Below are 22867 nucleotides of genomic sequence, written 5' to 3' on the forward strand. Positions count from 1 at the left end.
AGCTGGACAGTCTTAGGGAACCGGGACCAAGGCCCCAGGAGGGTCAGGCCCCACGAGGGTCAGGCCCCAGGCCTCTGCTCTTGGGCTGAGTAAAGGAGTCCCAGTTGGGCACTGGATCATGCCAATAGGGGGCAGAGGGGCCAAGGCACCAGCACCTAGCAAGCTTCATGGAGGCTAGGGGAAGATTCTTCACCAAGGAGTTCCCAGAGCTCTCCTGGGGGACAGAAGGGAGAGGGGACTGGGACCAAGATCGCCTTAGCTCTCACACCCAACTCAGTCCAGAGCCGGCCCTGCGATTCACCAGCCCGCAGGGCCCCTCCCCCACCTTGGGCCCAGGAGCCATCCCCCAGCTCCTTCCAGAGGCGAGTGTAGAGACCGAGGAGGAAATGGGGGAGGGGAGGCCCCGGCTCAAGTTCTCTCCACTCCCCCTCCTCATTGGCCACCATCTTCCGGCCCCTGCCCCCCAGAGCAGCAGGGGATGGGGCCCAGCCTGTGGAAGGGAGAGAAAGGGCAGGTGGAGGGTTAGCTGGAGCAGCAGGGGCAGGGGCTGGCCCCAACTGTCTCCTCCCACCCCCTCCCCGCAGCCATGGCGACAGGAGGAGGAGACCAGGAGGGTCCTGAAAGCCCCGTTCTGTGAATGGGATGAAAGGGGCAGGGGGGAGGGGGGGGTGGGCGCTCCCTCTACATCCAACTGTGCCCCCCGCCCCCACCAGCGCGCGCGCACACACACTCACTCACACACACACACACGCACACACACCTTGAGTCTGGACCACACACGCGCACGCACACAAACTCCCAGCCATACTTGCTGCACAACTCAGCCCTTACTACACACTTACCCAAAGAGCAAGTCCTGGAGTGTGAGCTCACAGCTCCCCCACAGAACACACCCCTTAATACCCCACAACTCCTAACCCAAGAGTGGGCCTCACACCCACACGCAGCCCCTTGGCTCATCCCACAACTTCTCAAGATGCAGAACTCCCGGCCCGGCTCCAGCCACTGCGTTTCCGTCTGAACACACCCGCCAAGTCCCCAGTGCCCCACACCCCCACACACACGCCCGGGCACAGACAGATGGCCCAGCCTCAGCCCTGCCTAGCAGAGCCCCCACCCCTTCCCCACCACACCTCCATTGGAAATTGACAGTGGAGCCACCCCAGCAGGGCATGCCTAGTGCTTCCCATTTACAGTTGCTGCGAAAGGAAAAAAAAAAAAAAAATAGAAGAGATGCCCACGAGTGGAGGAGAATGAAGGAGGGAAAGAAGAGGAGAGGAAGCGCCCAGACCACCCCCTCCCCGCCCCGAGAGAATAAAACCGAAAATCGGTGGCGTTACCCTTCTGGGCGCTCACGATACCTACACATTGCTCTTCTCACGTTCCTCTGCCTGCCACCTCCTTCTTCCCGGGCTCTTTCTCTGCCCTTCCCTCCCTCTTGGCTTCCCTCCCTGGCCTCGCTCCCCCTCTCTCACGCCCTCTCGCACCCCAGCAGCCCCTCTCCCCGGTCGGGCTCGGATCCCCGGCGGCCGCCCCTCCGCCCGCCGGCCGGGACTGAGGGCCAGGGACCAGCCGGCCGCCGCGCCCTGTCCTCTGCGGATCTCGCTCTTCCCCCCTCGCCCCCTTTCTCCTTCCACACTCCCTGCCGTCCATCTTGAATACTTGGGATTCTTGAATGGAGTGAGCAGGATCCGCTCCCCCAGGCTCCCATTGGCTGTGGGTTAACCCTTTTGAAACGAGATCCTCCCTCTCATTGGCTGCCAGGCTCCCCTCTTCTCCCCCAACCCCCATCCCCTCCGCCTCCCAACAGCCGGCGAGGTCAGGGAGCTCCCGGGCGCCCCCTCCCCTGGCCTCTCACCCCCCCTTATCCCCACGCCAGGACGCCCATCTTCCTGCTCTTTCCATCACACCCCCCCACCGGGCTGCAGGTGAGGGCAGATGGGGTTCCCGCCAAATGCGGCTCCAAGATTGGGCTGGCAGAAACCCTGTTCCCAGATACCCCTTGTGCTGGACTTGGAGACCTTTAGAAGATGCAAGAGGTGCAATTTCCTGCCTGTCTCCAAACCCCCCCTTGAGCAGAAGTACCTCTCCTACAGGGAATCCACACCGCCTCTCGGCCTCACCCAAGGCGATCAGAGAGCACTCTGGAACCCACCAGCCCCCTGGGCTGGGCAGGAAGAGGGCAGCTCCGGAAAGAAGATCTGGGGCTCTTCAGAGAGGCTAATTCCCTGAGTGCCGCGGGGCAGGTCTGACCCTACCAGGAATGTGCAGCATCTGGAGCTCTGCTCAGTCACAAACATCCCCTGGGACCAACCCGCCCAGCCGCCTGGCCCTGTGCTGGGCCCACTAGGGCCTCTGAGCTGGGAGCCCAAAGAGGCATAGAGGAAGGAGGCAGCAGGAGTGGAGCAGTGTGTCAGGCCTAGGAATGGGTTACGCTGTTCTGGGCCCAGATCTGCTATAAGATGTTCTGAGAGGACATGTCTCCTCTCTGGGCCTCAATTTCCTGATTTGCAGAAGTTCGATCTAGGAGAAGGTGGTCCTATAGAAGTCTCTGTGTGAAGACGGACGTGTTCTCTACTGCGTCATCCAATATGGTAGCCACTGGCCACACGTGGCTACTGAGCTTTTGAAATGTGGCTCCTGTAGCTGAGGAAATGGCTTTCTAGTTTCATTTAATTTTAATCATTTTTAAATAGCCATGTGTGGAGTTCCCATTGTAGCTCAGTGGGTGAAGAACCCCACTAGTATCCATGAGATTGCGGGTTCAATTCCTGGTCTCACTCAGTGGGTTAAGGATCCGGCGTTGCCACAAGCTGCGGCGTAGATCACAGATGTGGCTCGGATCTGGCGTGGCTGTGTCTGTGGCGTAGGTTGGCAGCTGCAGTTCCAATTCAACCCTTAGCTTGGGAACTTCCATATGCCACAGGTTCAGCCCTAATAAGAATAAATAAATAGCCACATGTAGCCAACAGCTGCCATATTGGACAGTGGAGGTCCAGAATCCTTGTGGTTTTGCTGATAAATAACATTCTAGGAATTTTTTTTCCCCCTGTACCCAGAACGTGTGGAAGTTCCCTGGGCCAGGTATCGAACCCACACCACAGCAGTGACCTCAGCTGCTGCAATGACAACCCTGGAACCTTAACCTGCTGAGCCACAAGGGAATTCCCTATATTCTAGGAATCTTGCTGGGGAAAAAAAAAAATCTTTTCTCTTAGTCCTCACGTGCAAAATCCTCCAGATCCAAAGCTCAAATCACCAAGGGCAAGTCACCAAATCACCCAGGAAATGAGGTTTGACTGCCTGCCGCCTTTTCAGGAACCCCCTTCTTAGGACCCTTGATCTCTGTTCTGGGAGCTGAAGTATACACACCCACACCACATGGAAGACTAGGGCTAGCAGATAATTTGCAAGTTTGCCCATCCTTCTTGTTTTTTTAAGGATAGAGACCAAGCTGCTGACAAGAGCTAGGGTGGCAATTTAAGACAAGAAACAGTACATCTCTTCAGAGCTCTTGTGTGCCCACCACACAAGTATCATTGAGTTATTCAGTAAATGGACTGCATGGAGCGGCATGGAGCAGGCTTCCTTTTTCACTTACCACCTTTTCATGTTTGGTTTTTGTTTTTGCTTTGGTTTTGTTTTGTTTTGTTTTTTTCTTTTTAGGGCCTTGCCTCCACAATATGGAAGTCCCCAGGCCAGGGGTCAAATTGGAGCTGCAGCTGCCAGCTTATGCCACAGCCACAGCAATGCCAAATCCAAGCCACGTCTGTAACCTGCACCACAACGCTGGATCCCCGACCCTTTGAGGGAGGCTGGGGATCTAACCTATGTCCTCATGGATGCCAGTCAGATTCGTTTCCCCTACATCACAATGGGAACTCCTTACTTAGTTCTTTTTAAACCTCTGTATGGCTATCCATCTCAGGAAAAAGTTAAAAATGGAGGCGGGGAGTTCCCATCATGGCACCATGGAAATGAATCCAACTAGAAACCATGAGGTTGCAGGTTTGATCCCTGGCCTTGCTCAGTGGGTTAAGGATCTGGCGTTGCTGTGAGCTGTGGTGTAGGTCGCAGATGCAGCTCAGATCCTGTGTTGCTGTGGCTGTGTTATAGGCTGGCTGCCACAGCTCCGATTTGACCCCTCGCCTGGGAACCTCCATATGCTTCGGGTGCGGCCCTAAAAAAGAAAAAAAAAAAAATGGAGCCCAGGAATAGCTGGACATGGTCTAACCTGTTATTGGAGGTGTTAAAAAAATGTACCCAGGAGCTATTTGGCTCTACTCCCACCCACCCCCATCACATTCTTCTCTCCTCTGGGAGCTCCAGAATGCTCCCGGGCTTTGCAGTAGCTTCCTCTCCCCTCCATCCTATGGCATGTCTGGGATGATTCTGGAGGTCCCTCTTTGCCTTCCTCCCCAATCTCCAGAGTTCTCCCCAGATCTCTATTTGGGTATACCATTTAGAACTCTGTAATTGTGAGACAGATCTGCCCCAATCTTCTGTCTTTTGGAAGGACTAAATCTGAAACATGAGAGTCACGTTTCCTCCCTGCTGAACCATAAGTGGAGGGAACTTGGCTCCATGGCTCCTAGTTCCCTGAGGTGACACAGGCCTTTTCCAAGTGTGCCCTTGTGTCTTTACCATCATGCTTCTCTTGATCATTTATGCGTCTGAGGGCTTCTTGCGTGAAAGGCTCTGGTTTACTGGGAAACATTCCAGCATAGAAAGGTGCTCATAGCTGAGGGTTAAGAGGCAGACACATAAAGAGGAAGTCAGAGAGTAGCAGGTGTCTAAAAAGATGCAAGAAACTTCTTTCTGAAGCAAACCCGAAGTCTCATTCCTATTTTTTTTTTTTTGGCCCCTCTTTCAGGATATGGAAGTTCCCAGGCTAGGGGTTGAATTGGAGCTACAGCTGCCACTCTACGCCTCAGCCATAGCAATGGCAGATCCAAGCTGCATCTGCAACCTACACCACAGCTCACCACAACACTAGATCCTTAACCCACTGACCAAGGCCAGGGATCAAACCTGCGTCCTCATAGATACTAGTCAGGTTTGTTACCACTGAACCATGATGGGAACTCCTCCATCCTATTCTTGCTTCATCAGTTGCCCCATTTGTTGCCTCTTCAATCCCTTCCCGTGAGCCTAGAGCAAGGGTCAGAAACTACAGCTCATAGACCAAATCCTGGGCTCTGCCTGTTGTTTTGGGTGGTTTGCTTTTTTTTTTTTTTTTTTTTAACAAAACTCATTGGAACACAACCCTGCTAACTTGGTTCCACATTGTCTACGACTGCATCCACACCTCCTCAATGTCAGAGTTGAATGGTCACCACAGAGATGTTACAACCAGCAGAGCCTAGTTGTTTGTTTGTTTGTTTGTTTGTTTTGCTTTTTAGGGCCGCACCCAAGGCATATGGAATTTCCCAGGCTAGGGGCCAAATCAAAGCTGCAGGTGCTGGCCTTTGTCACAGCCACAGCAATGCCAGATCCAAGCCTCATCTGCAACCTACACCACAGCTCACGGCAATGCTGGATCCCTGACCCACTGAGCGAGGCCAGGGATCGAACCTGCATCCTCACAGATACGAGTTGGATTCGTTTCTGCTGCACCACCACGGAAACTCTCAAGCCTAGTGTATTTACTAGCTGGCTCTTTACAAAGGAAGTTTGTGGACAGTTTTGGTCCCTGTTATCTCCGAAAGCTGTAACACAATTCAAGGAAGGCAACTGAAGTTACCCTGATATGGGGGTGGAAGGACACAGCCCGGACTGGCCCCCTCCACTTCACACATGCTGTCAACTGTCCCCATCCCCTCGCGATGCTGGTCAGCTTTCCGCATCGCTCCTTCAGGTCCCACCCATTCTTTATCCCCTGCAGTCTGGCTTCTGCACCTACTTTCCACTGAAATGGTTTCCACTAGGGCCACCAGTGACCCAGCATTCTTTTCTCCATCATCGTCACGCACAGCCTCTCCTTAGCATCTGCCTCTCTTGAATATATCAGGCTGGAAATGCTCATGGCTTCTGGGAGACTGGTTGTCTTTCTTTCCTTCCTTCCTTCCTTCCTTCCTTTCTTTCTCTCTCTCTCTTTTTTTTTCTTTCCTTTTCTTTTTAGGGCATACGGAAGTTCCCAGGCTAGAGGTTGAACTGGAGCTGCAGCTGCCAGCCACAGCCACAGCAACACCGGATCCGAGCTGCATCTGTGACCTATGCCGCAGCTTTTTGCAAGCCTGATCCTTAACCCACTAAGCGAGGCCAGGGATCGAACCCACATCCTCAAAGGCACTATATGGGGTTTTTCACCTGTGGAGCCACAACGAGAACTCCAGACTGGTTGCTCTTGAATTGCCTCTTATCTCTGCAACTGTTCCTTCTCAGGTCCCTTCCCATGGGTCTTCTTCATTCCCTCATTGCCTACAAACACATTCTGCAAGGAACTGTCCGTGACCCTTTTCTCCCCTTGAGCCCTCTAGCTGGACAAAATCATCCACACGTCTGACTTTAACAGCCACCTTTGTGCTGATGGCTCCCCAATATGCGACTTCTCAACTGAAGGTCCAGATTTCTAACAGAATGCTGTGACTCCTCAGATGCTTGTCTTACTGATCAGACAAGCTGAATTTGCTCAATGTCAAACACCTTGCCCTATACCTCTACTCCTCACCTAATTTGCCTCTTCTGTCTACCTCTTAATTGTTGCTCTTCCTAAGAGATCTGCCCTTGACTCTTCTCTCTTTGGGGGCAATTTCATCCATTCTTACAGTCTCAGCAATTACCTGTGAATCACTGCCAAATATATATATGTATGCTTATAGCAGTCTCCTTACATTCTCAAGCAGGTGTGGCAGGTAGTTCTCAGGTGCCTTTGCCTGCCCACATCCATCTCGAGTCAGGTAATTACACCTTAGCTTTCCTTTTGGGAGACAACAATTCTCTACTTTCGTTCCCCATGGTTCACAGGAGGCTGGCCTCATCCACCACTTCAGGGGCAGTCACACAATCCAGGTATATTAGTCATCTGTTGCTGTGTAACACACTAGTCCAAAATTTAGCGGCTTGAAACAATACACATTTATTTTCTCATAGTTTCAGTGGGTCGGGAATCTGGGCAGGGCTTAGTTGGGTCCTCTGATGACGGTCTTTCATGAGGCTATCATCGAAGTGTCACCCAGGGCTCATCTGAAGGCTCCATTGAGAAGGAGTTGAGTTGCTTCCAAGGCCACTTCTGTAGTTATTAGCAAGATTCTGTTTCTCAAGGGCAGTTGGCCTGAGGGTCTCAGTTCCTTGGTGGCTGTTGGCCACCCTCACTTCCTTGCAAAACGGGTGTCTCCAGCATGGCAGCATCATCAAAGCCAACAGGAGGGAGTTTGCTGGCAAAATGGAAGTCAAAATCTTTGCTAACCTAATTACAGAAGTGACAACCCCTCAACATTGCCATATTCTATTGTTTAGTTTTATTTATTTTTTTGTTTTTTGTTTTTTGTCTTCTCAGGGCCGCACCTGCGGCACATGGAGGTTCCAGACTATGGGACAAATTGGAACTGTAGCTGCTGACCTATGCCACAGCCACAGCAACATGGGATCTGAGCCACATCTGTGACCTACACCACAGCTCATGGCAACACAGGATCCTTAACCAACTGAGCAAGGCTAGAGATTGAAGAACCTGCGTCCTCATGGATGCTAATCAGATTCTTTTCTGATGAGCCACGACGGGAACTCCATATTCTATCCTTTGGAAGCAAGTTACCCAGGAGAGTTCCCTGGTGGTCTAGCAGTTAGGATTCAGTTCATTCACCACTGTGGACCAGGTTTAATCCCTGGGAACTAAGATCCCACATCAAGCTCCTGCACAATGTGGCCAAAAAAAAAAAAAAAAAAAAAAAAATCACACTGCAGAGGAGAAGATGACACAAAGGTATGAATCTAGGAAGCAGGATCACTGGGGGACAACTCCAAGGCCATCAATCACAGAAGGTTTAGCCAGTTAAACTATAATTGATTCAAGGATGGGTAGCTAATCAGAGTTCATCAGAATTAGACCCTGAGATATTTGCCAGAACTTTTGAGAGAGTGGAATCGCTGGCATTATTATGCTGGCAGAAGAGGCTACACTTGAAACTCCTGGTGGTCATAACCACTCCCTCATGCAGGAGAATCTACCTAAAATAACAACTTAATAAAGAACAAGAAGGTAAGAGATGGAGAGAGACAGATGACTGATAATTTCATTTGAGAACCCAATACAGCCATGCCTATAGCAGAACCTCTCAAGTTTTTATTTGGGAAAGCCAAGACATTCCTTCCATTCTTTTCAGATGGATCCTGCTATCCCCAGCCAAAAGGTTGCTAATGGATGAAATGTCTCAGGGATAACTTGGATTGAGTTTGTCCAAACCTAGTTTAATAATCTTGCCTTCACCATCCCCACAAACTAGCCTCTCTTTCTAGCGTCTATTTTGCAGTTAAAAGCATTATACAATTTGGAGTTCCTGGTGTGGCACAATGTGATCAGCAGCGACTCTGGAGCTCTGGGATGCAAGTTCGATCCCCAGCCCAGCCCAGTGGGTTAAGGATCCAGCATTGCCAAAGCTGTGGCATAGGTTGAAACTGCGGCTCAGATCTGATCCCTATCCTAGGAACTCCATATGCCATGGATGGCCGGGGAAGGAAAAACAAACACACAAACAAACAAAACAAAACAAAAAAACTGCATAGCACAATAGCTTAGGCTGAACACCTTGGAGTCTTCCTTGTGGCCCTTCCTTGTCTGCTCTGGAAGTTGGAGTAGCCCATATGCAATATAGGTGGTTCAACCCAAAGGAGAGAGTTTTCCTTTGCAAAGATGGGGCAGGCTCAAAGGTGACCCAATGAAATACAATCTTAACTACAGCTAAACAAGTGACTAGGTTTTCCTCCAAGTCATTAGACTGTTACAGAATTTCTGGATGTGAATCACGTGATTTAGAGGATGTGAATAATGTATCTGAGTCTCCTGTCAAAACACACCGCAGACAAAATGAAATTTGGGCAAGCTGCCTGTTGCCCTCGTCGTTTGGAAGGCACCCTGGGCTGGATTTGTGAAAATATTCCTTCTGTTTCTAAGGCAGATTAAAAGAAATTGTATTATTTGAAAGTCAGCCATAATTCCTTTGACATAGTTTTCCTTAAAATTCCAATCATACGTCTAATCTTTACCTTTATTTCCCTATGCCCCCTTTATTCCAATTGCCCTAAATCCTGTGCATTTGACCTCTCATGTCTTCTTTTCTCCATTCCCCTGTCAGTTTAATATCTACCGTGGCATTTGTATTACCATCTGAAAAACTTTCCTTTCAACTTCCAGTCCATATTACCATTTGTCCACAAAACAAACCTCAGATCTTTCACCTGCCCTAAACTGAGATGGTTTCCTAGTGCCTAGACAATGCTTTCTAAGCTTTATTGGTTTATGGATCCTTTTTTAAAAAGTTGATGAAGGATGAAGGAGCTCCCACCGTGGCAGAGCGGGTCAAGGATTAGGCATTGTCACAGCTGTGGTTGAGGTGTAGGTCACAGCTCTGGCTTAGATTTGATCCCAAGGATGCCACAGGTATATCCGGGGTGGGGGGGGAAACAAAACTGATGAACCCTATGGGTAGTGTAACTCTTTCTAGAAAAATCTGTATTTTTGTATCTTGGTGTATATTTCATGAAGATCACGAGGACTCTGGAGTCCATTTCTTTCTAAAAAAAATTTTTTTTTTTTTTTGTCTTTTGTTGTTGTTATTGTTGCTATTTCTTGGGCCGCTCCCGCGGCATATGGAGGTTCCCAGGCTAGGGGTTGAATCGCAGCTGTAGCCACCGGCCTACGCCAGAGCCACAGCAACGCGGGATCCGAGCCGGGTCTGCAACCTACACCACAGCTCACGGCAACGCTGGATCGTTAACCCACTGAGCAAGGGCAGGGACTGAACCCGCAACCTCATGGTTCCTAGTCGGATTCGTTAACCACTGCGCCACGACGGGAACTCCTAAAAATTTTTTTAAATTAATTAATTAATTAATTAATTTATTTATTGGTCTTTTTGTCTTTTCTAGGGCCATACCCGCGGCACATGTAGGTTCCCAGGCTAGGGGTTGAATTGGAGCTGTAGCCGCCAGCCTACACCACAGCCACAGCAAGGCCAGATCTGAGCCTCGTCTGCAACCTACACTACAGCTCATGGTGATGCTGGATCCTTAACCCACTGAGCAAGGGCAGGGATCGAACCCGCAACCTCATGGTTCCTAGTCGGTTTCATTAACCACTGTGCCACGATGGGAACTCCTGGAGTCTATTTTTTTTTTTTTTTTTTTTTTGGCTTTTTGCCTTTTCTAGGGCTGCTCCCTCGGCATATGGAGGTTCCCAGGCTAGGGGTCTAATCAGAGCTGTAGCCTCTGGCCCACGCCAGAGCCACAGCAATGGGGGATCGGAGCCGCGTCTGTGACCTACACCACAGCTCATGGCAACGCTGGATCCTTAACCCACTGAGCGAGGCCGGGGATCTAACCCTCAACCTCATGGTTCCTAGTCGGATTCGTTAACCACTGAGCCACAATGAGAACTCCTGGAGTCCATTTTTTAAATATGGAGCCCACCTGATGCATATCCTCTCATCACCTCAGGTAAGGACTTCATAGAGAGAATACATTCCAAACTTCTTATCACAGCATTCAATGCCTTCCAAACTTAACCCTACCTGCCTTTCTAGCTGTACCTTCTGCCTCATGTGCAGTTATGGTCAGTTTATGTCTGATTCTCCTCCAGATCAAGAGCCTCCCTGAGACCAGAGATTGTGCCTTTTTATTTTCCCTTGTTATATCTCCCCAGATGGAAAGTTTCTCAGAAGCAAGAACCAGAACACCTGGATTGGTACAGAATCAATTGTTAGTTCACTGCCTGGTTGTTGTTTTTTTTTTGTTTTGTTTTGTTTTGTTTTTTAATTTGTCTTATTGTGGTAAGAATACTTAACACTTAACAGGAGACCTACCCTCTTAACAGATTTTTTTTTTTTTGGTCTTTTTGCATTTTTCTAGGGCCGCACCCACAGCATATGGAGGTTCCCAGGCTAGGGGTCCAATCGGAGCTGTAGCCGCAGGCCTGCACCACAGCCACAGCAACATAGGATCCGAGCCGCATTTGCAACCTACACCACAGCTCTGGTAACGCCAGATCCTCAACCCACTGAATGAGGCCAGGGATGGAACCCGCAACCTCATGGTTCCTAGTCAGTTTCGTTAACCACTGAGCCACGACGGGAACTCCAACAGATTATTTTTTAAATAAACCTTATTTATTTAACTTTAAAATTTTTTTAATTTTTAAAATTTAATTTTTATTTTATATTGGAGTATAGTTGATTTACAATGTTGTGTTAGTTTCAGGTATAGAGCAAATGATTCAGTTATACATATACATGTCTCTATTTTTTTCAGATTCTTTTCCCATATAGGTTATTACAGAATATCGAGTGGTTAACAGATTTTTAAGCATACAATACAGAATTATTGACAATAGATACAATGTTGCACCAAAGATCTCTAGAATTTATGCATCGTGCTTAAATGAAACTTTATGCTGGTTGATTAGTAATTTTCTATATCTCTTTCCTCTAGCCCTTGGCAATCACCATTCCATTCTTTGATCCTAAGAGCTTGACTGTTTTAGGTACCTCATATAAGTGGAATCATGCAATACTTGTCTTTCTGTCACAGGCTTACTTTATTTAGCGTAATATCCTCAAAGGCCATCCATGTTTTCACATGTTGCAAAATTTCCTTCTTTTTAAAGCCTGAATAATATTCCATTTGTGCATTTACCACATTTTTTAAATTCATTTTTTGTTGATGGACATTTAGGTTGTACCATTTTTTTTTTTTCCCTGCACTGGCAGCATGTGAATGTTCCCAGGCCAGGGATCAAACCCATGCCTCAGCAGCAACTTGAGCTGCTACGTGGAGAAGGCTAGATCCTTAACCTGCTATGCCACAGTGGGAACTCCTGTTTCTATATCTTAACTATTGTGAATAATGTTGCAATGAGCTGCTAGATATATTAGTTTCTAGCAGCAAAAGGATTTTAGGGTGATGAGCCTAGCTAGTGTGATGCAATTCATATGCTCCAGATCAACATTTGTGGAGAGTTTTTATTTCAAAATAAGATAAATTTTTCAAAAAACTTTTCGTTTTGAAATAAATAGGGACAGGGACTTCTCATACCTTGTGCCAAGCTTTTGGTTTAGAAAATACAGGTTTCTGCTCCTTCTGTGCCACCATAGTCATAGCGATGCTCATGGGTGTCCTGGCTGATGTTTTCAAAGGCCTCAGTGATGCTGAAAAGAGAGGCAAACACCAGGTTCTTTTTAGGCTGTGCTCCACAGTCACCATTCAGTTTCTAACGGTGGGGATGAAACATGGTTACATTGGTGCATTTGAAATCATCAATGATCATCGAGCTGGGGAAACTGTTGTGAATCTCAGAGGCAGGCTAAGTAAGCGTGGAGTGATCAGCCCTAGATGTTTTTTGGCCACCCTGCGGCACATGGAAGCTCCCAGGCCGTGGATCAGATCTGAGCCACAGTGACTGATGCCACAGCTGCAGCAAGGCCGGATCCTTTAAGCAACTGTGCCAGGCTGGGGATGGAACCTGCGTCCTGGCGCTTCGGAGAGGCTGCCAAACCCATTGCGCCACAGTGGGAACTCCAGCCCCAGATTTGATGTGCAACTCAAAGCTCTAGAACAATGGCAGAATAACCTGCTTCCTTTCCATCAGTTTGGTTTCATTGTAATGACAACCTCAACCGGCATCATGGACCATGAAGAAGTAGGACAAAAACACAGAGGAGAGGAAATCCCTGGATTCTTTTTCTAGGGATGTAATACAGAAGTTCAAATAAAATGCCTCAGTGGAAAAAAGAAAAAGAAAACATAGATTCCCAGTGGTGCGCTTTTTACCGCATTTGTCAGTCAGTACCAATGCCAGGAATCGTTTTTAGTAGCTGAAGCCTTTTTGGGGAACCCAGGGAAACAAAGAACTGGCTGAGCTGGTGGATTCTTAGATGAGTTTACTGGTTTCGTGTTGTAGCTCTGACTCAACCTCACCCCCCGCACCCACCCCCAGCACAAGCCAGAACAAGACATGAGAATGTCTCCTCTGCTGCTCCAAAATGGACATGCTCAGGATATCTGGGGCAAGAGAAAATTGCTCCTCTTTGGCCACATTTCAAAATTGACCCCCATGCCAAGTGTCCCCCAACACCTCTCACATACATGGAGCATTTCGTATCACATGGTGGGAAATGGAGGGAAGACATTATCAGTCCATAAAAGTGCATGGTCCCAGGGTGACAAGAACTCTGTCTATTCGGTTTAACACTGTGCTTCCAAGGCTATAGCAGGGTATAACACATAATAAGAACGCAAGTACTTATTGAGGAGTTCCCTAGGGGCCCCTGGGTTAAGGATCTGGCATTGTCACTGCTGTAGCTCAGGGGGTTGCTGACCAGGATTCAATCCTTGGCCCTGGAACGTCCCCATACTAAGGGTGCAACCAAAAACAAACAAACAAAATGCTTGTTGAATGAATGATTGAATGGGAAAACAGGAGAAGTCAATGATCTCAGCTTCTCGTGTGTAAAGGTTTGTCTTCAGAACCTCTATACTTTTTTTTTTTTGTCTTTCTTTCTTTCTTTCTTTCTTTTTTTGCTACTTCTTTGGGCCGCTCCCGCAGCATATGGAGGTTCCCAGGCTAGGGGTCGAATCGGAGCTGTAGCCACTGCCCTACGCCAGAGCCACAGCAACGTGGGATCCGAGCCACGTCTGCAACCTAAACCACAGCTCACAGCAACACCCGATCCTTAACCCACTGAGCAAGGGCAGGGATCGAACCCGCAACCTCATGGTTCCTAGTCGGATTCGTTAACTGCTGCACCACAACGGGAACTCCAAGAACCTCTATACTTTCTTTATGGACACTCGGTATCTTGTGATTTCATCCAACCATGTGCACTGCAGGATCTGGGTCCTAATTAGACGTGCCAGGACGAATGGGATGACTTCAATTTTCTCTCATATGCAACATATGCAGCATCAATAGATCTGATACCCTCATCGTGTGCAAGAGGTTCACATGGTGGTATTGATGAGCTATGGATTGAAATATCAGTTAATATTAGTTTCTACCTCATGACTTCCAACCACCATGTTTTATTTCAGCCAGTAGAAGGGCAGAATGACTGAAGAAGGGTGTGCCTCTCTTTTATTTTTTGTTTTTTGTCTTTTTTTTTATCTTTTAAGGGCTGCGCCTGCAGCATATGGATCTAATCGTAGGTACAGCCACCGACCTACGCCAGAGCCACAGCAACACCAGATCCGAGCAGTGTCTGAGACCTACACCACAGCTCACAGCAATGCCAGATTCTTAACCCACTGAGCTAGGCCAGGGATCGAACCCGCAACCTCATGGTTCCTAGTCAGATTCATTTCCGCTGTGCTACGATGGGAACTCCTGTGCCTCTCTTTTAAAGAGACTTTCCAGGAGTTCCCGTCGTGGCGAAGTGATTAACAAATCTGACTAGGAACCATGAGGTTGCGGGTTTGATCCCTGGCCTAGCTCAGTGGGTTAAGGATCCAGCGTTGTCATGAGCTGTGGTGTAGGTCGCAGACCTGGCTCAGATCCTGCGTTGCTGTGGCTGTGGTGTTGGCCGGCAGCTGTTAACTCTGATTCAACCTCTAGCCTGGGAACCTCCATATGGTTTGGGTGCGGCTCTTAAAAAAAAGAGAGAGAGAGAGACTTTCCAGAAGCTACCTATGATACTTCTCTTTACATTCCATTAGCCAGAACTTAGTGGTTTTAAGGAAGGAAGCCTTTATTTCAGGTGGTCAAGTAACCAACTGAAAATCAGGGATTCTATTTTTTGTTTTGTTTTGCTTTTTAGGGCTGAACCCGTGGCTTATAGAGGTTTCCAGGCTAAGGGTCTAATTGGAACTGCAGCTCCCAGCTTACCCCAGAGCCACAGCAATGCAGGATCCAAGCCGTGTCTGCGACCTACACCACAGCATGGCAACGCCAGATCCTTAACCCACTGAGCAAGGCCAAGAATCGAGCCCGCAACCTCATGGTTCCTAGTCCGATTCATTTCTGCTGCACCACGATGGGAACTCCAGGGATTCTATTACAAAGGAAGAAGTAGGGAACATATTGATGGAAATTGTTGACATGGCTGGGGAGGTGGTTTGACATGGAAAGTCTGGCCTTGCAAAACCAGTGAAGCCTGTCTTGACTCATGTCCCTACTTGCTGCTCTTATCTGTGGAGTGCTGGTCACCAGCCCAATCCCCCGTGAAGGTGGAAGAGTCCCTTGTTGAGAGATAACATGTAACGTGAAACCCTAGCTGATAAATAACTACGAGAATCTCTGCCTTGGTATCCCTTTCTCCAGTGGTTTCCTAAGAATAACATCAATGTTATCCCTGGAAAATAAAATCTTCACCCAAGTATGGATGTTGCACCCATTGAATCAAAAGCATCTGCAGAGTTCCCACCATGGCTCAATGGGTTATGAACATGACTAGTATCCATGAGGATGCGGGTTTGATTCCTGGCCTCGCTCAGTGGGTTAAGGATCTGGTATTATTGCGAACTGTGGTGTAGGTCGAAGATGAGGCTTGGATCCTGTGTTGCTGTGGCTGTGGTGTAGGTCAGCAGCTGCAGCTCTGATTCAACACCTAGCCTGGGAACTTTCGGATGCCGCAGGTATGGCCCTAAAAAGAAAAAAAAAGAAAAAAGCATTGGTTGCACATTTATAGGCATAAACATAAAGAGTGTCAGAGAAATATGGACTGAATCAGGTCTCCAAGGAGCTTCCTAGTAGCTGGAGTGAAAAGGTAAACACTCACGAACATGGTGCTCTTGGCTAGAAAGAGCAGAGGACATTACATGGCGGGCGTGGGGTTTGCACTGAACTCCGAAAATGACAGCACTTAAATAAGTGGACAGGATTCAGTAAAACATTTTTTTTGGTTTTACTTTTGTTTTCCTTTCATTTTAGGGCCACACCTGCTGCATACAGAAGTTCCCAGGCCAGGGGTTGAATCAGAGCTGCAATTGCCAGCGTATACCCCAGCCACAGCAACACGGGATCCGAGCTACAGCTTCAACCTATGCCTCAGCTTGCAGCAACACTGGATCCTTAACCCACTGAGCAAGACCAGGGATCAAACCTACATCCTTGTGGATACTAGTCAGGTTCTTAACCCACTCAGTCACAACGAGAACTCCTACTTTGTTTTGTTTTAGCCAATAGGGACTGAATGCCAACTTGGTAGATGCCAAGCGCCATGCTTGAAGCTGAGGATATTGACAAAAAGACATGGTCCCTGCCTTCCAGGAGGTTTTCAAAATCATTTCAGCAGGGGCGTAGATTTTTCTAATGAGGCCCACACTGCCCTAGCCTCACCTTCTGAAGGGGCTCAGAAGCACCTCCAGGACGCTTAGTTCCCATGAGGCACAGCTAGATGAGGAGGGGTTGGGGATCCAGGGCTGACAGTCTGGCTGTGGCAGCTGAGCGTGAGTTGGCTCTGATGCTGTACCCTAGAGCCAGCCACCTGTCAGGCACCTTGTGTCCAGGATGAGGCCATCCTCCAGCACTGGGCTTATCTCACCCTGGCTGGGCTGTGGCCATGCTTTTTCTGCTCAGCCCCTGACCTCTGCTCGACCCTTGGGCTGGTCTCCCACTGTGGAATTCCTTCAGACTTTGGCTCTTGAGCTGATTTAGGACAGAAGATGAGGACGAAGTGCCAGTGGGTTTTCCAAGAGGAAACATTCAGCAATAAACTGGCTCTCCCTGGTGGCTCAGCAGGTTAAGGATCCAGCACTGAGTGGCTCGGGTTGCTGCTGTGGTGCAGGTTTGTTGTTGATGTTTACTTTTTTTGGCTGCCTCGTGGCATATGGAGTTCCCAGGCCAGGCATCGGATCCAAGCCACAGCTTCGACCTGCATCAAGGCTGTGGCAATGCTGGATATCCTTAACTCACTGTGGAGGGGCGGGAGATCCAGCCTCCAGAGACAAGGAAGATCCTGTGGCACCACACCAGGAACTCCCGCGGTGCGATTTGATTCCTGGTCCAAGAACTTCTGCATGCTGTGGGTGCAGCCAAAAAAAGAAAAAGCAGACTCTTCCAACTTGAGAGGGTGAACTGGGGAGTCACCCACGTGGAGATGGGGTGGGGTGGGGTGGAAAGAAGCCCTGGGATCCTGCCACATGCAAATAGAAGAATTTGGTTTGAATCCCATCTTAGCCTTCCCAGCTGGCTGACCCTGAGCCAGTCATTTCTGGGAGGCCCCTTTTCTTCATTTGCAAATCTGGCAAAATAATACTAAGGCATAGGATGATGGCAAAGTTTCAGTGAAACACGGAAAAATGAAGCCCAGTATGGGGCACACAGTAAAAGCCTAACTGAAAGAGGCTTCGGGGTAGTGGGAGCTTCAGGTGCGCTCTCAGTGTGGAGAGGGAAGAGCCGCGGCTAACAGCTGAGCCAGAGCATGCCTCTCCCTCTGCGGGGACGGAGACGAGCTGCACGGGCACTCAAGGAGAAATGGAGAGGAGTGGGGGAGGGACCGGGAGGCCGGGAGGTGGGCTGCCCCGCCAGCCTGTCACTGCAGGATGATGGATGAGCCTATTTCACGACGTGTAATTGGCGCTGCCTGGCTCTGAGCGTCTCCCTTTGGGGGAGTGTTCTCGGCTCCTCCGGCTTCCTGCATACCTGGGGGGCCCTCCTCAGGGCTTGGAGCCAGGGCTGGAGGTAAAGCTTGTCCCAAAACTCCTCCAGGCCGGACTTCCAGAAGCTGGTGGGCTTGCACTTTTGTAAGTGTGCGCGAATGCGAGTATGTGCATGGTTGTGACTTTTGGATCAGTGTATGCCTGTACGTGTGAACGCATATGCATGTTTCTGTGTATTTATGGTACCTACACAGGTGTGTGCACGCAGGCGCACTAAGTTGCTAGTCAAGACAAGATTAACTATGTGATGAGAGATCCTGCTGCATAGCACAGGGAACTATGTTTAGTCACTTGTGATGGAACATGACAGAGGATAATGGGGGGTTGCCATTGTGGTGCAGTGGAAATGAACCCCCCACCCTGACTGACAAGTATCCATGAGGCCCTGGATTCGATCCCTGGCCTCGCTCAGCGGGTCGGGGATCCGGTGTTGCCGTGAGCTGTGGTGTAGACCAGCAGCTGTAGCTCCAGTTCAACTCTAGCCTGGAAATTTCCATATGCCACAGGTGCAGCCCTAAAAAGCAAAAGCAAAACAAAAACAAAAACAAAAAAAGATAACGTGAGAAAAAGAATGTGTGTGTATATATATGTATATATATATATATATATGTATGTATGACTGGGTCACTTTGCTATATAGCAGAAATTGACAGAATATTATAGATCAACTATAATGAAAAATTTAAAAAATAAAACACTTTGGGAGTTCCCATCGTGGCACAGCAGAAACGAATCCGACTAGAAACCATGAGGTTGCAGGTTTGATCCCTGGCCTTGCTCAGTGGGTTAAGGATCTGGCGTTGCAGTGAGCTGTGGTGTAGGTCGCAGACACAGCTCAGATCTGATGTGGCTGTGGTGTAGGCTGGCAGCTGTAGCTCTGATTGGACCCCAAGACTGGGAACCTCCATATGCCACAGGTGTGGCCCTAAGAAGCAAACAAACAAAAAACCCAATACTTTGAAAAATAAATAAATGAATATGCGATGGGAGGTTTATGTAAAATGCTAGATTTTTTGCGAGGTCACTTGAAGCAGACTTTCAATTTGAAGAAGTCAGTTGACAGGGAGGCAGTCCTATCCTGAGGGAGGAAATAAGAGACATGTCCATGGCCCTCCCTGAGGTCCCTGGTAGCCAAAGCAAGTTGGGATGAAAGAGGTGTTTCAATTTGCACAAGGCTTTTTTCTGGGATAAAGGGCATTCCTATTTCCCCAATATTTCTTCTTCAGATTCAAAATCATGGAGAGATTTTGGGAATGGATGAGTATATTTCAACCAAGGCTTAGGACAAAGAATACCAGTAAAGGAGTTCCTGCTCTGGTGCAGTAAATTAATGATTCAGCTTGTCTGTGGAGTCACCAGTTCAATCCCCACCTGGGTGCAGGGGGTTAAGGATCTGGAGTTGCTGCATCTGTGGTGTAGTCAAAGCTCCTGCTTGGATTTGATCCTTGACCCAGGATCTGGCGGTGCTGTGACCAGCAGCTCCTGCTCTCATTTGGCTCCTAGCCTGGGAACTTCCATATGCCACAGATGTGGCCCTAAAAAAAAAAAAGAAAGAAAGAAAGAAGAGGAATACCAGTTAGGTCTCTATAAAACTGCCTTGAGAAAAATGGAATCTAGGTTACTAAGCAGTGTTAGGATATACTCCCAACTCCACTATTCATCGGCTATGAGGCCTTCAGGGTAGATTAATTGCTCTCTAAAACTTCATTTTCCATCAACAAAAAGGGGACGAAAATGGCATGGTGCTATCATATACTATGTACATTTGAATTATGCAAATTTGGAAAACTTCGAAGCCTCCTATGTTAAAAAAAAACGAAAAGCATCAGGTTGTATGCTTTCAAAATTGGTATGCCAGGAGTTCCCGTCTTGGCTCCGTGGAAAAGAATCCAACTAGTATCCATGAGGATGTGGGTTCGAACCGTGGTCTCTTTCAGTGGGTTAAGGATCTGGCATTGCCGTGAGCTGTGGTGTAGGTTGAAGATGAGGCTCAGACCCTGCGTTGCTACGGCTGTGGTGTAGGTCAGCAGCTGCAGCTCCGATTTGACCCCTAGCCTGAGAACTTCCATAGGCCGGGAGTGTGGCCCTAAAAAGCAAAGAAAAACAAAACAAAAAAACCAAAATTGGTGTGCCAAGCAGTTTGTAGACTGTTTACAACTATTGCTCCATGACAGCGTCACTTGAGCTGACAAAAGTAAATAACTGCCATCAAGGTGAGTCAAACTGTGTTTATGTATCACAATTTCTGATCGTGACCTTGGTGACTAAAGCGCTATTAGCCTATAATTCTAATATTCAACATTGTCATTTAAAATATTCCCCGTATCCTGGAATGAGTTTATTTTAGAGTTCATTAAGTGGTGGTGTTGGTGCCAGAGAACACTCTCCAAAATCAATAACTTTGTAATGGAAGTTAGATATGATAAAACACTATGAAAAATCCCAAGTAACTGTCATAACATGCCAAGAAGTTAATTTAGAAATGCCTACTCTGTGAAACATGAGATTTTTAGGGTTTGGTAAATAAAAAAATAGCACAGAGGCAAATATATTCTACAGTGGTTGAAGATTCCACTTCTTACCTTTTACAAGTATTCTTCTGGAAAAATATAGCATTAAATTATGTAAATCAAACTATCTGATGTCTTCAGTAATGTATCTTTTTCATAAAGTATGATCTCCTCTTAAATGATACTATGGGAGTTCCTCCTGTGGCGAAACACGATTGGTGGCATCTTAGGAGTGCCGGGATCCGGGTTCGATTCCCAAACTGGCACAGTAGGTTAGGGATCTTGTCTTGCCACAGCTGTGGCTTGTGTCACAACTGCAGCTCAGATCTGATCCCTGGCCCCGGGACTCCATATGCCGTGGGGCAGCCCAAGCAAAAGAAAAAGAGAAAAAAGTGAGATTATGTAACTCATGAAAATTTCTCAGCTGAATAAATGCTCAATGCATGTTTGGTACTTTTTGCTGCTATTTTGGTTCTCAACCCCAGACCTAAGGGGACCAGGCTGATTCTGACACTGCATGTGGCTCAGGTCCAAAGCCTTCTGGAATTTAGGCAGAACCTAAACGTATTGATCTTTTGGAAAGAGCAGCTGAACAAGTGTAAACTTAACTTTGGAATCAAAGTTTAAATTCCCACATTCACTGTATAAGAATCTGGAACCACTCATGTGTCCAAGGGTCTGCACAGGACAAACTTTCAACAGTGCCACCATGTGGCCGCAAGGACTAACTGCAATGTCGTCCTGATCACTCTTCAGGATTCTTTCTCAGGACACCCTCAACCAAACCCATGAGTGGAGGATTGTGTCATTGGGGATGGGAAGCAGATCTCTAGAATTTTGCCTGTCCCAGAGTTAGGCTGGGAGAGGGTGAGGGTCTTAGTTTGTGTGTTTATGAATGTATGGCCCCATGTCTTTTTTCACAAAAGTGACACCTGTGGGTGGAGGCCTGGGGGTTGTGAAGTATGCCAGCCAGATAGCAGAAAAGGAAGAGTAAAAAGAATTTTGGGGGGCCTAATCCCTTGGCATGTGGAAGTTTCCAGGCCAGAGATTGAACCCATGCCACAGCTGCATCCCAAGCCGCTGCAGCAACAATACCAGATCCTTAACCTACTGCACCACAAGAGAACTCCCAGGAAGAGTAAAATTATATGCAAGCAACATGAAATTTCACATAGTAAGTTGTTTCTAATATTATAAAGACAGAGACCAAAAGGTTTTTTAATTGTTTTTTTTTTTGGCCACAGCATGCAGCAGCTGAATCTCATTTCCCAGACCAGGGATTGAACCTGGGTCACAGGAGTGAAATCACCAAGTCCTGACCACTAGACCACTAGGGAACTCCCTAGACAAAAGTTCTTGGTTCTTTTTTTTTCTCTTTTGTCTTTTTAGGGTCGCACCCAAGGCATATGGAAGTTCCCAGGCTAGGGGTCTAATCGGAGCTGTAGCTACCATCCTACGCCACAGCCACAGCAAGGCCAGATCCGAGCCACATCTTCGACCTACACCACAGCTCATGGCAACACCGGATCCTTAATCCACTGAGCAAGGCCAGGGATCGAACCTGCAACCTCATGGTTCCTAGTCGGATTCGTTTCCGCTGCGCCACAAAGGGAACTCCGAAGTTCTTGATTCTTTAATGAAAATCTCAGAGTAGCAAGTTGCTGGCGAACGTTGCTAATGCTTTATCTACATGTACATAAGACCAGTGTGGTAGACTGGAAAAGTGGCCACAATTATTCATGCTTCCTTATATGCATGCCCTCTGCAAAGTGAAAAGATCTACAGATCTTTTCTTTAAAAGTGGACACATTTTCCTGACTCTTCAAATCTAAGCTGGCCTGGTGACTTGCTTTGGCCGATAGAATGAGGCAGTGATAGTCTGTTACTTCCTAGCTTCAAACTCAAGAGGCCATGCATGTTTCTGCTCATTTTCTCAGAGCCCTGTAACCTCCATTTCAATAAGGCCAGACCGGCCTCCTGGAAGACAAGAGACCAAATAGAGCAGAGCTGGTCAGCTGATTCATCTCAGCCAAGGCTCCAGCTCTAGGGAAGAATCTATCAAGCCCAGCAAAACCAAACCTTTCCTCAGCCCTTCCAGCTAACCTCTCCCAGCCGATTGCAGCAGGCATATAACCAAGGCCACCTTCAACCTGCCAGGCCCTTATTGACTCAGTGATGCACAAGCTAAAGAAATGTTTATTGTTTTAAACAAACAACCCCCTCCAAAGTGACATGTGTTTTCTTACAAGAAAATCTTCACGGAGTTCCTGTCGTGGCTCAGTGGTTAACGAATGTGACTAGCATTCATGAGGATGCAGGTTCGATCCTTGGCCTCTCTCAGTGGGTTAAGGATCCGGTGTTACCATGAGCTGTGGTGTAGGTCGCAGACATGGCTCAGAATCTGCATTGCTGGGGCTGTGATGTAGGCCAGCAGTTATAGCTCCGATTCGACCCCTAGCCTGGGAACCTCGAGGGTGTGGCCCTAAAAAGCTAAACAAACAAACAAAAAGCTTCACAACAAAAAATATTTAAATTTTCTTCACTCCCAGATT

General features: G+C 48.0%; 1 protein-coding gene across 1 annotated transcript; it reads left to right on the forward strand.

The window, feature by feature from the left end:
• Positions 12320-12898, forward strand: LOC100514563 (40S ribosomal protein S15a-like). Its single transcript, XM_003122760.2, has 2 exons — positions 12320-12532; positions 12728-12898. The coding sequence occupies exons 1-2, from the start codon at positions 12320-12322 to the stop codon at positions 12896-12898; spliced, it is 384 nt and encodes a 127-aa protein (XP_003122808.2).

The sequence above is a fragment of the Sus scrofa genome, chromosome 2 (assembly GCF_000003025.6).
Source record: "Sus scrofa isolate TJ Tabasco breed Duroc chromosome 2, Sscrofa11.1, whole genome shotgun sequence".
NCBI classification, from domain to species: Eukaryota; Metazoa; Chordata; class Mammalia; order Artiodactyla; family Suidae; genus Sus; species Sus scrofa.